Genomic DNA, 15826 nt, shown 5'->3' on the forward strand with positions numbered 1-15826 from the left:
CATAAAATATAATCTTCCAGGGGGCACGCCCCTTCCAGAATAGACAGCCATCGAAATACTTGGCCGTTCTCCTTTGTGAATTATCTAGTCACATATTTTATCCATTTGGTAACTGGGTTAACTTGCATTTTTCTCACTGATTTTTAAATGCTCTCTAAATCAAAAAAGGGTTTGGGGGCGCCTGGGTGGCTCAGTCAGTTAAGCCTCCTTGATTTTGATCTCGGGGCGCCTGTGTGGCTCAGCTGGTTAAGCATCAACTCTTGCACGATCTCATAGTTTGTGAGATCGAGCCCCACATTAGGCTCTGTGCTGATAGTACAGAGCCTGCTTGGGATTCTCTCTCTCCCCCTCTCTCTGCCCCTCCCCTGCTCATGCTCGCTCTCTCTCTCTCTCTCTCTCTCTCTCTCTCTCTCTCTCTCTGTGTCGGTTGAGCGTCCAACTCTTGGTTTTGGCTCAGGTCACCATCACATGGTCTGTGAGTTCGAGTCCCACATCAGGCTCTTCTGCGCTGACAGTGTGGAGCCTGCTTGGGATTCTCTCTCTCTCCTTCTCTCTCTGTCTCTCTCTCTCTTCCCCTCCCCACTCATGCTCTCTCTTTCTGTCTCTCAAAATAAATAAAGTTAGAAAGAAAGAACGAAAGAAAGAACAAAAGAAAGAAAGAAAGAAAGAAAGAAAGAAAGAAAGAAAGAAAGAAAGAAAGGGAGAGAGAAAAAAAGAAAGAAAGGAAGGAAGACACAAAAGGCCACCCTGTGTATAATTCCATGACATAATATGTCCAGGATAGGCAATCCCATACAAACAGAAAGCAGGTTAGTGATTGCCAGGGGCTGGGGAGAGGAGGGGAATAGGAATGACCACTAATGGGTAGGGAGGTTCTTTTTAGGGGGATGAGAACATTCTGCAATTAGATTGCAGCTCCTGCCATAGCACAACTTTGTGAATATACTGAAAACCACTAAATTTTAGATCTTTTAAAGGTGAACTTTATCTCAACAAGCTATTAAAAAAAAAAAAAATTACATAGAAAGCTACAGACTCTCTCTCCAGACAAATGCACATACCCAGTACTATAATCAATGATGCAAGGAAAGGGGGGACGTGAAGAAAAGGGGAGCTGTGTATGGAGACACTGTCCATGGCCCTGTGACTGGCACTCTCATACACTCCAAGTGGAAGAATAAATTAGAATTACCCTATGGAGGGCCATTTGACAATATCTATCAAAATGTAAAAACTACCTACCTTCTGCCTCTAATTTCAGTTCTAGGAATTTCTCCTACAGATATACTTGCACATAAACAAAATTAAATGAGTATCAAGTTATTCAACGAAGGGACTGCTTATAAAGAAAAAACCTTAAGTAATTAGGACACCCAAACGAAACAGGCCACCACGCAGCTAGTAAAGGAACAAGAAAATGTTCTAAGTGCCGATATGGCAGGTACGCGAAGATATACTGAAGGGGAAAAGGAAGGTGCAGGACAGCATGTAGACACTAGTTACCATTTCTGTAAAATAGGTAAATAGGTAAAACTGTAAATACCAATATATTAAGGAACTGTCTCAGGAATGACGCATGAAAAACTAGTAACAGTGACTGCTTCTGGACAGGGGAACCCAGTAGCTACAAAGCATCTGGGGCATGGAAGGGACTGTCTTCAGGAACAGGTTGTTGCAGGAAGGGAAACCAGAGAAAAGGGAATTAAGTATTAATTATTTATTAAGATGGAAATCAGCATCCCTTTAAAAATAATTATTTCCTGGGGTGCCTGGGTGGCTCAGTCGGTGAAGCGGCCGACCTCGGCTCAGGTCATGATCTTGGGGTCCGTGAGTTCGAGCCCCGCGTCGGGCTCGGTGCTGACAGCTCAGAGCCTGGAGCCTGCTTCGGATTCTGTGCCTCCCTCTCTCTATGCCCCTCCCCTGCTCATGCTCTGTCTCTCTCTCTCAAAAATAAACGTTAAAAAAAATTTTTTTCAAGAACTATTAACCTTATCAAGATGCCAAACTGAAACAAAACCAAAAACAGAACAATGAATGCCACAGCTGCCACAGTTCACAAATCTAACCTAATGACACAAATCTAAGTGCGGTACCAGCAGGGCGGGGGGAGAAACACCTTCTGTTCCCTTTCCAAAACCACCGTAACCACAAATGAAATGATTTGCCAAAGTCCTTATTCAAGATAAATTTTTAGAAGGCCCACACCTCCATCTAAGGAGAAACTACAAATATTTTAACAAAGCATGTTCTTCTCTGATCTGCAGAGTCCCTGCTAGCAGCAAAGCCAGAAAGCAGTCAGCACAGAAATAATCTTTTACTAAAATCTGGATGGCTTTTTCGGTCTCCAAATCCTTCCTGTTGAATTTGTTCTGATGGATTCCTTTACTTTCAAAGCCTACAGAAATATCATGATCCCATGTCTTTGTTGTCAAGGAATTTAGTCATAAAAAGTATCTATTCATTATTTACCTTCTTAGATCTAAGCTGGCCACACCATTTAAGGATATTCAGCTCACTCTTAGACCTAACAGAGAACCCATTCTTGGGTGTCACAGATAACACAAGCAGCTTAAGCGTCATTAAAAAAGAAAAAGAAAATTTTTTTTTCCAAAATAGAGCACAGGCACTCTCCATTTTTCTAACAGTTTCTCTGCGTTGCTTTGCACTGGAAATAAATTACGTTAGATCTGTATTTTCCTTGAAAGGGACTTCTCTAGGGTCTCTTGTGAGTCGTGTTACTATACGTCTTCCCGGGCATGCCAAGAATACAAGGCCCTGACCACTCTTTACCCAGGCCGTTTCTCAGGGCTGTTTCCAGCAAGAAACCTTGAGAGATGAGGTAATGTCTTCCTCTGGACAATGAGGAAACTTGCCCACCACTTGCTGTAAAGCTCAGCATTCCTTCACTGCAATAAAGAAACACCGTGTGCACAGCATCCGTCTGGGCCCATATCATGTGACCTCCACGCTCACAGTACTAACGTACCCGAAATCTTAAACCTAACGGTATAACGGTGTCTCCAGAGAAACGAAGTGACAAAGTTCCAGTTCACTATGCTAGAAGAATCCCATTCACGCCATTTCTAATACCTGCAGGCAGGTAGAAAGGGATCTCCCCAGCACCCAGCTTCTTATGACGGCTTTAGTGATTAGGGCAGGATCCCCCAAAGGGAGGAGACTGGGATGGGAGGGTCAAGGTCACTGAGTAAAGAATTAGAGAGTACGAGGTAATAAAAGGTTTGTAAGATGCTTCATGGGGTGAATGGGCTGAGAAGAAGGCCTGGGGCCTCCTGTCAGCAAAGCCTGTCTCTGATCAGCCTCCCATCTGACGTGATTTCTCCCGGATCGGCCTCCCATCTGATGTGATTTCTAGTTCTGACCTAGCTCCTGATCATTTTCTTTCCACTGTTACCACCTACTGATTTCCAATAGGGGTTTGCTTCACCTTGGCCCAGTGCGAAGGACACACAATACAATTTCACCACACTTTTTTTTTTTTCCTGGTCTTTTATCCCAAACGAGACAACTACAACAATATAACTCCATGGACCTAAAACCAGAGCCATAATGCTTCATGAACTTTATGCAATTATGGTGGGTAGAGGGTAGTAGTTATGGCAATGCAGATTTAAACAGACTGCTTGCTTTCAGCCCTTGGTTCCACGTCTGGCAACACTCAACGGCCCTTTAAAGAAAGATAAGCACGCTCTCCTATGAAGGCAACTCTGTAGTTCCAAGATTGCCATTTACTAAGAAACTGCATAAGAGAATTTCTACCCTGAAATGAGAGACCATGTTCATTTTTTCCATCACGATCAGAGCCAAAAACCAACCACATTTCTTGAAAACTTAGGTGAGGTTTCCAAGAGTTAAACAGAACAGATTTACCAGCAACAGGCAGGAAGAGTGAGATTATAATTTGAACCAGGCAAACTGTTTCATAACAGCAAATGTGGCACTTAATGCAGTTTGCAGAATATGGTATGCAAAAAACGCTACTTAGGGCAGTAGCAGGTCTCCAGAGACTGAAACCAGCCAAACAAAAGAACAAAAAAGGTAGGAAAAAAGAAGCCATGTCAGCCTTACAAAGCCACAAAAGACTGATACGCTTTCTTTTGCTGAATTCCTGCTTTTTCACCACACTTTTGGCTTAAAAGCACAAAAAGCACAGAATGAAAAATTTTTCTGTTGGGCCATTTTTAATCAGAAATTTATACCACTTCAAATTTATCATAATCTCATGGGACTTGAGTCTAACAAATGCACGCACTATTAAGGTCAACCAAGTTACTAACACAGGAGACCATCCCAGCAGATCAAAGTTTCCTGCAGCTCCTTCTGGAACAAATTTACTTCGGGTTCCTGAGAGGCTTGGCCAGCTGATACGACAGACTGATGTTTCTTCACTTGAAATAAACATTAAGTCAAAACCTCTACCAGAAAACTCATACTGAAAAAGCCTGGCTCACTTCCTGATATGCAGGCCAAGGAAAAATAAGCACAAAACCTCAACTCAGGTTGACTAGAAAATTTATTCTAATCGCCTTTAGGTCTCTTGCACTAGACACACAGTACTTGTAATCTTTCTCCTATAATACTGTCGACTCTAAACTCTGAAAAGTAGTAAGAATGCTAGCCAATAAATACTGCTTAAAAAAAAAATCATACCTGTTGGTTCTATACTTCTGCATCTCACACATCCCCCAGTTCAATGTTGACGGAGGCTTCATCAGTAAATTATTCACCAGATTTACAGAATACTCTTAAGAGTGTGAGAGCAGAACAAACGTGGTCTTTCGCACCAGAGAAGTTATAGTGAATGTCTAATTGATCAATAAATAACCAACTGAAATGTTCAGAGGTTACAAAATGGGTCAGCAGAACACAATGATGAGTACCAACATTAAGATGCTCATTATTTAGGGGCGCCTGGGTGACTCAGTTGGTTAAGCATCCTACTTGGGCTCAGGTCATGATCTTGCAGTTCACAAGTTTAAGTCCCCAGTGGGGCTCTGTGCTGACAGCTCAGAGCCTGGAGCCTGCTTCAGATTCTGTCTCTCTCTCTCTCTCTCTCTCTCTCTCTCTCTGCCCCTCCCCTGCTTGCACTCTGTCTCTCTCGCTCTCTCTCAAAAATAAACATTAAAAAATAATTTTAAAAAAAGATGCTTATTATTCAGATATTAGCTGGAAGAAAAAAATTAAAAGATCTCCTCCCGTTTTTAAATACAATGACTGGATCAAAGGATTTTAGGGTTGGAAGGACCCTTTCTAAATAACGCTAAATGAACCTGTTCTAGTTGAGTCCTCTGGAATAACCCAGATCAATCACCCTGTTTTCCACACATCAACCTTCACGTCCTAGAATCGCCTCTCAGATCTACATTCAGTGTTCTTCAGTTTACTGAGTCATTCCAAACCTTAAACGCTGCCTCTACCCAGAACATAGTTTCCAGACCCCCTTCCCATCCTGGCCACATTCCTCTGGACTGTCCCATGATCAGACGTTGTAAGTCTATGAAGACAGACTAACATTATGTTAATATTTTAACAACTGTGACATGCTGTTAATCTATATTTTCTAAAGTTCTAATTAGTCTTTACCTTTTTCCATGTCTAAGGTATTTCATAACAAATACTTCAGGGGCACTTGGGTGGCTCAGTAGGTTAAGCATCCAACTTCAGCTCAGGTCATGATCTCACAGCTCGTGAGCTCGAGTCCCACATCGGGCTCTGTGCTGACAGCTCAGAGCGTGGAGCCTGTTTCAGAATCTGTGTCTCCCTCTCTCTCTGCCCCTCCCCACTCGTATGCAAGCACACACACACTCACTCTGTCTCTCAAAAATAAACAAACATTAAAAACATTAAAAATAAAAAAATAAATACTTTAAATGTCCTAACATGGAATAAAGACAACTTTGATATTTTCTGTTGCTAGTTCCATCGCACAGAAGAAACATTCAATTTATAATTTAAAGAGGATTAAAAGGAAAACTTAAAGGATCATTTTAAAAATCCTCTTTCATCATTCTTAGCCTTCTCGGCCTCCTATGAAAAGCACACCCTCTCTTTTATTGGTTGTACCATCTTTTTTTTCTTTTTTAATTTTTTTATGTTTATTTATATTTGAGAGAGAGAGAGAGCAAGCAGGCGAGGGGCAGAGAGAAAGGGAGACACAGAATCGAGGCAGGCTCCAGGCTCTGAGCTGTCAGCACAGAGCCCGACGCGGGGCTCGAACCCACGAACTGTGAGATCATGACCTGACCCGAAGTCGGACGCTTAACCGACTGAGCCACCCGGGCTCCCCCCATCCTTTTTTTTTTTTTTTTTTTTTTTTTGAAAAAGAGTGAGAGAACAAGTACGCATGTGCAAGCAGGGGAGGGGCAGAGGAAGGGTGGAGGGTAGAAGAGAGAGAATCCCAAGCAGGCTCCACATTCAGCACAGAGCCCAACCAGGAACTCGATTCCATGACCCTGGGATCATGACCTGACCTGAAGTCAAGAATCGGATGCTCAACCGACGGAGCCACTCAGGGGCCCCATAAAACTTTTTAACTGACGATACCACGGAATTGTTTTGGACGCCGATTGTTGTTTATTTACTATGGAAATTTTCCCACACACCACAACGAAAGAAAGACGACACACCCAACTTTGACGATTGTCAACATTTTGCCGATCTTGTTTCCTCCATCTTGGGCTTCCCGCCCCACCCCCAGAGTATTTCAAGCAAATGCCAGCGTATCGTTTCATCTTCAACTGAAACACACACTGTGTATTAGTGCCTATTATGCCATAAGCACTGTGCTTAACCTTTTCTGGACCTCAAATTAAAGGAACGTTAACAGTCAAGGCTAATCCTGTACCATCCATGTCTATTCTCGTCCGACACTAATCTTCCCCCGTGTCTGGGTGCACAGTTTTCAATACCTATAAACGCTATGGGAATTACTGCAGATCTTCAATGTTCTGCTTCATCAGAAAATATTCCTTTGTTATGGGTCTTTACAATATTGCCGGCTGAGGTCACTCGGTTGTGTTTAATGCAACAGAGGAGCAACTTCACTACTGGGCTGACACGCTGGGCTAATAAATTAGGGTGGACCGATCAGACAGTATTCGATAACCTTAAGAACTCACAGCGCTTTAGGACTTTAAAAGTACTCCGCAATACCTAAAGAAAAGGTAGTGTGGCAATATTCACAGTCAGTAATATCTACTTTTATCTTAAAGAAAACACATGAGTTTGGCTTCCCAGTAACAATTTGAGAGACCGTTATTAGACTGGTTATTAGAATGGTTATTTGACTGTAACTTTCATTAAACTTTGGGCCCATGATACTCAATTACTTCTTAGTACATAACGTGCGGTATTTTTGTACCACGTTTTAAGAAAGCAGAGTTAGCTGGCAAATGCTATAACTGGCTTCAGGGAGGACAGATCTTAGGAAACTCTGTGATTTATAAATTACAAAAAAAAAAACAAAAAACCTTCAACAGGCTAGAAAACCTGAAGATTTGCAAAGGTGGGAAAACACCAACTCGTCACTGAGACAGAATTCCTAAGAGCAGGAAGTTATTACCCAGGGGTGAAAACCCTTCATAAGTCAGGACAGAAATATAAACCCTGATGAGAAAATAGTCTACAGACTCTTATCTGGGTCTTGCCAAAGACATTTCAATCAGGAGACCTGAAAGAATCCTGTAAGACACTAGTGTCTGCCTGGGCTGGGGAAGGGCTTGAAGAATGTGAGGAGAGGGCTCGAAAGGAGTTACAGCAAAGTATGCATATGTCACTTTTTTTTTTTTCTAATTTTTAAAGCTTTATTTATTTATTTATTTTAATTTTTTTTTTTTTTACATTTATTTATTTTTGAGAGACAAAGTCAGAGTGGGGGAGGGGCAGAGAGAGAGGGAGACACAGGATCGGAAGCAGGCTCCAGGCTCTGAGCTGTCAGCACAGAGCCTGACGTGGGGCTCGAACCCACAGACTGTGAGATCATGACCTGAGCCGAAGTCAGATGCTCAACTGACTGAGCCACCCAGGCGCCCCAAAGCTTTATTTTTTTTTTTTATTAATTTTTTTTTAACGTTTATTTATTTTTGAGACAGAGAGAGACAGAGCATGAACGGCGGAGGGTCAGAGAGAGAGGGAGACACGGAATCTGAAACAGGCTCCAGGCTCTGAGCGGTCAGCACAGAGCCCGACGCGGGGCTCGAACTCACGGACCGCGAGATCATGACCTGAGCCGAAATCGGCCGCTTAACCGACTGGGCCACCCAGGCGCCCCAAGCTTGCTTTATTTTTGAGAGAGAGAGAGAGAGAGAGGAGAGAGAGAGAGAGAGAGCAGGAGTGGGGGAGGAGCAGAGAGAGGGAGACACAGAATCTGAAGCAGGCTCCAGGCTCTAAGCTGTCAGCACAGAGCCCACTCACGAACTTGAACTCACAAACCAAACCATGAGATCATGACCTGAGCCGAAGTCGGACGCTCAATCGACTGAGCCACCCAGGCGCCCCTATACGTCACTTTTTATCAAACAACTTTAGCCTCTTTCAAACCTTTTCGCTTGGATTCTAACAAAATAATCTGCCACCAAATAACGATGTGCAATCCCAGCACATTCTTTTATTTGAGGCAGTATAAAATAATTTAGAAAACAGAAACAAGGCAAGGAAAACAAAGCGTGTTTTGGTTCTGTTGGTTTTGAAATCAGGTGTGATAAAGCACTGGGTTTCAACACTTACATCCGAGCCCACACTTCTCACGGTGTTTTGTAGGACAGGTTTAGTCACAGAGAGTTTTCCATTCGCCAGGCTGTTGGCCACAGGGGCCGGCACCACATTCACCATGGGATTAGGTAGTTGCGTGGCTCCCCCGGTGACAGCAAGGACCGGGGCAGGAGAGGGCAGGACTCCAGGTGCCTGAAGCTGGACCACGGCAGGCGAAGAGAGCACTACTGTTGGACCTGAGTGCAGAAAGAAGGAAAGGAATCACGGCGTGCACGACCGATGAGGCAGAGGATGCCGAACACTCAGGTCTCTTCTGCGGCTGAACAGGAAGATGACGCTGAAGGGATTTAAAACCACCAATGAAGGGGGTGCCTGGGTGGTTTAGTTGCTTAGGCGTCTGGCTCTTGATTTTGCAGGTCATGATCTCACAGTTTCATGGGTTCGAGCCCTGCACTGGGCTCTATGCTGATAGCACAGAGCCTGCTTGGGATTCTCCCTTTCTCCCTCTGTCCCTCCCCTGCTTGTGCTCTCTCTCTCAAAATAAATAAATAAACATTAAAAAAAAAACAGAAACAAAAACCCCACCGATTAAAACATAATCCATAGCAGCACACACACAAACTTCTGTTGTTGTATTTTTAATGAAAACTAAATTTGTTCCCTTTGAAGTTATCATTAATAATGTATTTCCATATTTTTTCTCAACTGCATGTGTGCCAAACTTGGTAAGTTATACATAGATTTTTCTATCAACCTCTGAAATTAGTACTAAAAAATATTTTTCATATTGTAAGTAACAAGACTTTTATACTGAACACTGAGAGCCACGTATTTTATTTTTTAAATTGCTTTTAATGTTTATTTTTGAAAGAGAGAGAGAGAGAGAGAGAGAGTGAGCGGGCAAAGGGCAGAGAGACAGGGAGACACAGAATCCAAAGCAGGCTCCAGGCTCTGAGCTGTCAGCACAGAGCCCGACATGGGGCTCAAACCCATGAACTGCGAGATCATAACCTGAGCCAAAGTTGGTCATGGCTCAACTGACTGAGCCACCCAGGCGCCCCAAGAGAGCCATGTATTTTAAACTAATCGGATTTAGAAATACAACACCAAAAATATATAAACGGTGATGCAGTAACCCAATACTTGGAAAGACAGGAGCTACAAACATCAAAATGTTAAGACTTGCAGCAATATTTATGATAGCCAAAACACAGATGCAACCCAAGTGTGCATCAAGAGATGAATGGATGAGGATGTGGTAAATACAGGCAATGGAATACATAAAAAAGAATGAGATCTCGCTGTTTGCAACAACACGGATGGATCTAGATAACATAATGCGACGTGAAATAAGTCAGAGAAAGACAAATACTGTATGATCTCATTCATATGTGGAATTTAAGAAACAAAACAAGCCAACAGAGAAAAGGGACGAACAGCAACAAAAACCAGACCCTCAAATACAGAGAACGGGTGGTCGCCAGTGGGGAGGAGGGTGGGAAAAGGGTGAGATAAAGGGATGTAGAGCACACTTCCGGTGATGAGCACTGAGTAACGTATAGAGTCGTTCAGGCGTTACCTGCACACCCGAAACTAGTAAGACTGTATGTTAATTAGACTTCAATTAAAAATATACTTTTGGGGGTGCCTGGGTGGCTCAGTCAGTTGAGCGGCTGACTTCGGCTCAGGTCATGATCTCACGGCTCGAAGGCTCGTGAGTTCGAGCCCCGCGTCGGGCTCTGTGCCGACAGCTCGGAGCCCGGAGCCGGCTTCGGATTCTGTGTCTCCCTCTCTCTGACCCTCCCCTGCTCGCACTCTGTCTCTGTCTGTCTCTCTCTCTCTCTCTCTCAAAAATAAACAAACGTTAGGAAAAAAATTTTTAATCTATTTTTTATAAAGTTGTTCACGATATCCTTGTTTAAAAACAATGTTAAAACCATCTGAGATGAATTCGCAGCTAACAGGCACAGGAAACATAAATCCGTAATTTAAAACAGTCTGTAGACAATACCAACTCCCCCTACACACACAAAATGGCCTACAAATCTGTTCTCAATCCTCACATTTAACATTATTTTTTCAATTATGTTAATTGGAGAATCAGTATCATTAACCTAAAGAAGACTCCTATAACTCATAACTGTGGCCTGTTAAAAATCTTACTTGCCTGCTCAATGTTTCCTTTCAGATCCGGCCAATTTTATCAGGTGCTGAAAGCCTCCCCCAATATCCACAGCTGCTTGAGCAAAATATCTAACAAAATAAAGGTACTAAAGTAACCAGCAACTAAAATTACATAAATATTTATAATTCTTCTTTAAGGGGAAAAAAAAAAAGGCATTATACTTTCAGACAGTGTAACATGACCCACGTAAAACTCAGCTCGGTATTTCAAAGGATCAAGGAAAACTGAAAATCTAAATAATACTTCGGAACACCTGTTTGTTAAGAACACCTGTCTTAGCATAAAAAAAAAGTCACATCTATTAAACCAAAGTCTCTGTTTCAGATGGCCTCAAAAAGCATACTAAAAGTAGAATTTAGTTAATAGCATTACATCCCAGATAAATTATTAAATTAGCACAAAAGATGTAGAAGTAATACGTACAATTTACTTGGACAAAAATGATCACTAAACATTTTTATCTTCTTTTCCCTTGGACTCCTTTTATGAAACAAAAACGTATAAAATAAGGAAATGACTCAGAAGCAGATATAAATATCCTTAGACCAAATGTGCAAATATAAAAATAAATTAAATAAATAGCATGTGACCAAATGCCAAGTTTTTTAGTAACACTTGTTAAGAAACCACAACACTCATTATTAACTCATTATTATGTAAAACTTCAACCAAGGGTTCCCACCGTGAATATAAGTATTTTTCTTTAACATCAAAAAGTATGGGGCAACTGGGTGGCTCAGTCGGTGAAGCATCCAACTTCAGTTCAAGTCACGATCTCACAGCTCTTGGGTTCGAGCCCCGCGTCAGGCTCTGTGCTGACGGCTCAGAGCCTGGGGCCTGCTTCAGATTCTGTCTCCATCTCTCTCTGCCCCTCTCCCTCCCTCCCTCTCTCTCTCTCATACACACACAAAAGTAAATAAATATTAAAAAGAAAAGTTTTTTTAAAAAGTATCATGGCCACCCAAGATGGTCAGGGCTGTCCATTCAGTTTCCAGGGACTGAGAAAATACATGTTGAGAAAAGGCTATTAAGAACTTAGTAAAAATTTAAAATAAATCTGTAGTTTATTACTCGGAACTATAGCCACAAAAATCTGAAAACCCGGAGTACAAAGATATATAAAACAAATTATTCAGTGTATAGAAAATGCCTGCCCCCTATATGGGTTTGCAGATGCCTTCTGCACAGTGCCCAAGGCTACCACTCGCACCACCCACACCTTAGGTCCACAGTTTGCAGGCTGGGAACCACTTGACCTAAAACCGTACTTTGAGAAAGAGCATTATTAGAAGCAGTGTTCCACGTCTTGTGAGTTTCAAAAGTACAATAAAAAGGTCCCGAAATGAAACACTGTTCGGTGAACTTGGGGATTATTCCAAAGACAAGAGGGGGCAAGTGTAAAGCGTTAAGTCATTTCAAAGAGAGGGATCATACTTCTAGTTCCAGCTAACACATGCAGGAGGCTTCGGGATATTTCTTCAACTCAGAAGAATAACCCAAGTCTGTCCTGTCTGTGGCCTAGCCGGCAGCATCCCCTTGCTGAGAGAACCACATCATGGAGTGAGGGAGACAGAGCACCACTGAGGCAAGGTCTGTGGACCGAATGTGGCTCCGAGTCCAACCAGGCCACCGCCGCCTCCTGTTTTCTGTAACGTACGTCAAGCCCTCTCGTCCCAGGGTACACAACTATCCCCAAATCAGCTAGCATCTAAACCGAGGATCCTCTAAATACTCCAGGCCTGCTTGGGTCTCAAGACTGAATGGGGAGAAATTTCTAGTACGACGTGTTCAAGAAAAACTCAGAGTGACTTGGTCAACACGGACCCAAAGGTGCTCACAGATCATAAAATGTAATGCAAAGAACTGTTCTGGGCCTCAGTTAGCAGCTGAACATAGTGACGGCTGTTCCTAGCGTGGAAACGGTCCAAAAGGACATACCAAAAGGCTGTTTATCCCTTTCAGCCTGCTCAAAATCCTCTTAGGCATTACACGCAAATCTCCCTTAACAGAACACGGCTAGATTCAATGCTAATGCTTCTATGTATGACTCATCAATTGTAATAGTTCTTTCTTGTCAATCTTCTTCAAAGGCTTCAAACTATGTATCCAGCACTGCTGAATGCCTACCTTGTCTAAAATAGGACAGCTATGCGACCTGGGGTAAATAATTTCTCTGTGTCTTAATTTTCTCCTATGTAAAACGAAGATAATAATAGTCCCTATCCTCACAGAGCTGATGTAAGGATTCAACAAGATAATGCACTGAAACACTTATAACAGTGTCTGCCACACAGAAAAAAACCTCAATGTTGGCTGTTATTTATTATTAACTGCCATTTCTGTATAATAATAGCTTCCATGAAGGGTACTGCATGTATTATTAATTCATTAGTTCTCATAGTGACTGCTATTTAATTGTTTACATAAATGTGTTAACTCCCAATTAGAATTGTTGAGATCAAGGGGCACATCTCTGCGTTCTTTTAGCGGCAACAAAGCAGTATGGTGACTAATTACAGGCCGTGAGCCAGAACCCCTGGGCCCAGCTTCTGACTCTACCTCTCATGAGCAGAATGACCTGGGGCAAGTTATATCACTTCCATCATCCGTTTCAATGACTTGCGCTATCATCCACTCAAAAAGCCCAAGACAGGGGGTGCTTGGGTGGCTCAGTCGGTTGAGCGTCCGACTTCGGCCCACGTCATGATCTCGCAGTTCGTGGGTTCGAGCCCCGCGTCGGGCTCTGCGCTGACAGCTCAGAGCCTGGAGCCTGCTTCAGATTCTGTGTCTCCCTCTCTCTTTGCACCTCCCCTGCTTGCACTCTATCAAAAATGAATACACATTAAAAAATTAAAAAAAAAAAAAAAAAAAAAGCCCAAAACAGGATACATTCCGCTCTATCCTTCGTTCCCCTTCCAAACCATCCAATCACCAAGCCTGTGATTCTGCACTTTTCCATACTCGCACTCTCTATCCTGGATCTCCATTCTCACTGATACAGCAGGCTTTCACCAGCCCTCACCTGCACTCCTCCTAACACTCTTAGCGGACTTAGGGGCAGAAATTGTTCCAGGCAGACAGAACGGTCTGAGCCAAGAAACTAGGGAAAACATGAGAATTCAAGGGACAGCGGCCAGATTCATCAGGCTAGAAGAGGAAGTTGGGTTTATAAAAAGGAGTGATTATAATGTAAAGTTAGAAATCGAAACTAGAGCCAAACCATGGTGCGCCTGACTTCCAAGTGAGAGAATTTGAACTTCATCCTGTAAGAATTACTTCTCTTTTAATAGTAAAATATTTACTGCTGATACTTATGTTGATTACCTGTAAAATGCCTTTCCTGTATTTCCCCTCTACCTGTTTCAAATAAATGGAAGACATACTTAAAGCTGTATGTTTTCATAATACCAACTCTCTAGATTGTACTACAAAACCAGACAAGCACTTTATATTAGCACCTGCTCCCCAAACGTAAGTACTATCTTCAGATAATGGGAAGGCACTGACATTCTGAATAATGTGTGATTCAGGTTTCTGAACCTGATAACCTGCTCAGAAAAGAAGTTTGTCTTCTATCACTCAAGCATGATCTGCTAAGCGCAAATTCTTAGCAATACCCTTTGCTTTACACACTTGTCATAATAACATCAAGTGTTGCTTTGTATACTTGTGTTTTAATACATTACGGGAACTATAACGAGGTTCTTCACAAGTTTAAATTCTTAGCCTTTGGGAAGATACAGACCCTTCTGAAATCCCGATAAAAGTTTTGGAGCCTACTCCTTGAAAAATCCACATATACAATAAATCTTACATCTTATTTCAAGGAGTTCATGAACACTTTACATCCATTCACAGACCACAAGCATACCCATTCTGTAGGACCACTATTTTTCGCACGATAAAGGCAGCAGTTCTGACCCTGCACTGAAAGCACAGGTATCTCAGGTTTGTCGGGCGGGGGGGGGGGGGGGGGGCGTTGGTAGAGATTGATGGATTTTTCACTGGCTTGTCCAGTCTCCCACCTGGTTCTCTTTGTCAATGTCCTATTGTTCACGACCTTGGAATAGAACAAAACTAACAAATTAACTAGAAATCAAATTTATGACCTTTGCTCTCATTAAAACTTGCTCTTCTTGCTCCAAAGAAGTGAATGAACAACCCAGAGCTGGGAACAGTGCCATAAAGACAAGTGTAACAATGGTGGTTTGTTTATAACCCATGCCCCATTAAGACCTAGTCCTAAATTCAGGGAAAGAACGCTAAACAAGTTTTCCTTTACTCTTGTGTGCACATAGCAATATGAAAAGAGTGATAGGCAATCTGCCTAAGACATCTCCATGTGCAAATGATTCCTATATCTGCACAGTTACCAAATCCTCAAACATGAACTTCTCTCAATAACTTCTTGCAATGCTAGAAGTAATTCCTGCAGAATCAAGTATGTGAGGCCATCTGGTGGATAAAATATAGAAACACACACATTCTTAACTACATGAAGACAAGCATTCAGATTGTCTTTTTTTCTTATTTTATTTTATTTTATTTTTTTACATTTATTGATTTTTGATAGACAGAGACAGAGGACAAGTGGGGGAGGGGCAGAGAGAGGAGAAGACACAGAATCCAAAGCAGGCTCCAGGCTCCAGGCTCCAGGCTCCGAGCTGTCAGCACCGAGCCCGATGCAGGGCTCAAACTCACAAACCGTGAGACCATGACCTGAGCCGAAGTCGGACACCCAAGCGACTGAGCCACCCAGGCGCCCCCAGAGTCCTTTCTAATGCCCCTACTCACGATCATGTTTACCAAACATGTTGCCTCTGCAGAGACTAAGAGCCTGATCCTTTTGCCAAAACTCACCTATTAGACCTGTGATGTTATTTTACGTGCTGACCTGTTCTTAAAAACAAGAGT

General features: G+C 42.5%; 1 protein-coding gene across 4 annotated transcripts in view; it reads right to left on the reverse strand.

Annotated features, from left to right (window-relative positions):
* The window catches only part of ATF6 (activating transcription factor 6), a 206687-nt gene that overhangs the window by 169558 nt on the left and 21303 nt on the right, over positions 1 to 15826 (reverse strand). For all 4 annotated transcript variants that reach the window (XM_058700497.1, XM_058700496.1, XM_058700495.1 and 1 more), the window contains exon 7: positions 8743 to 8963. In XM_058700497.1, coding sequence (XP_058556480.1) covers positions 8743 to 8963 — 221 coding nt within the window. The remainder of the gene's footprint in view (positions 1 to 8742; positions 8964 to 15826) is intronic.

This window comes from Neofelis nebulosa, chromosome 15 (assembly GCF_028018385.1).
Source record: "Neofelis nebulosa isolate mNeoNeb1 chromosome 15, mNeoNeb1.pri, whole genome shotgun sequence".
NCBI lineage: Eukaryota > Metazoa > Chordata > Mammalia > Carnivora > Felidae > Neofelis > Neofelis nebulosa.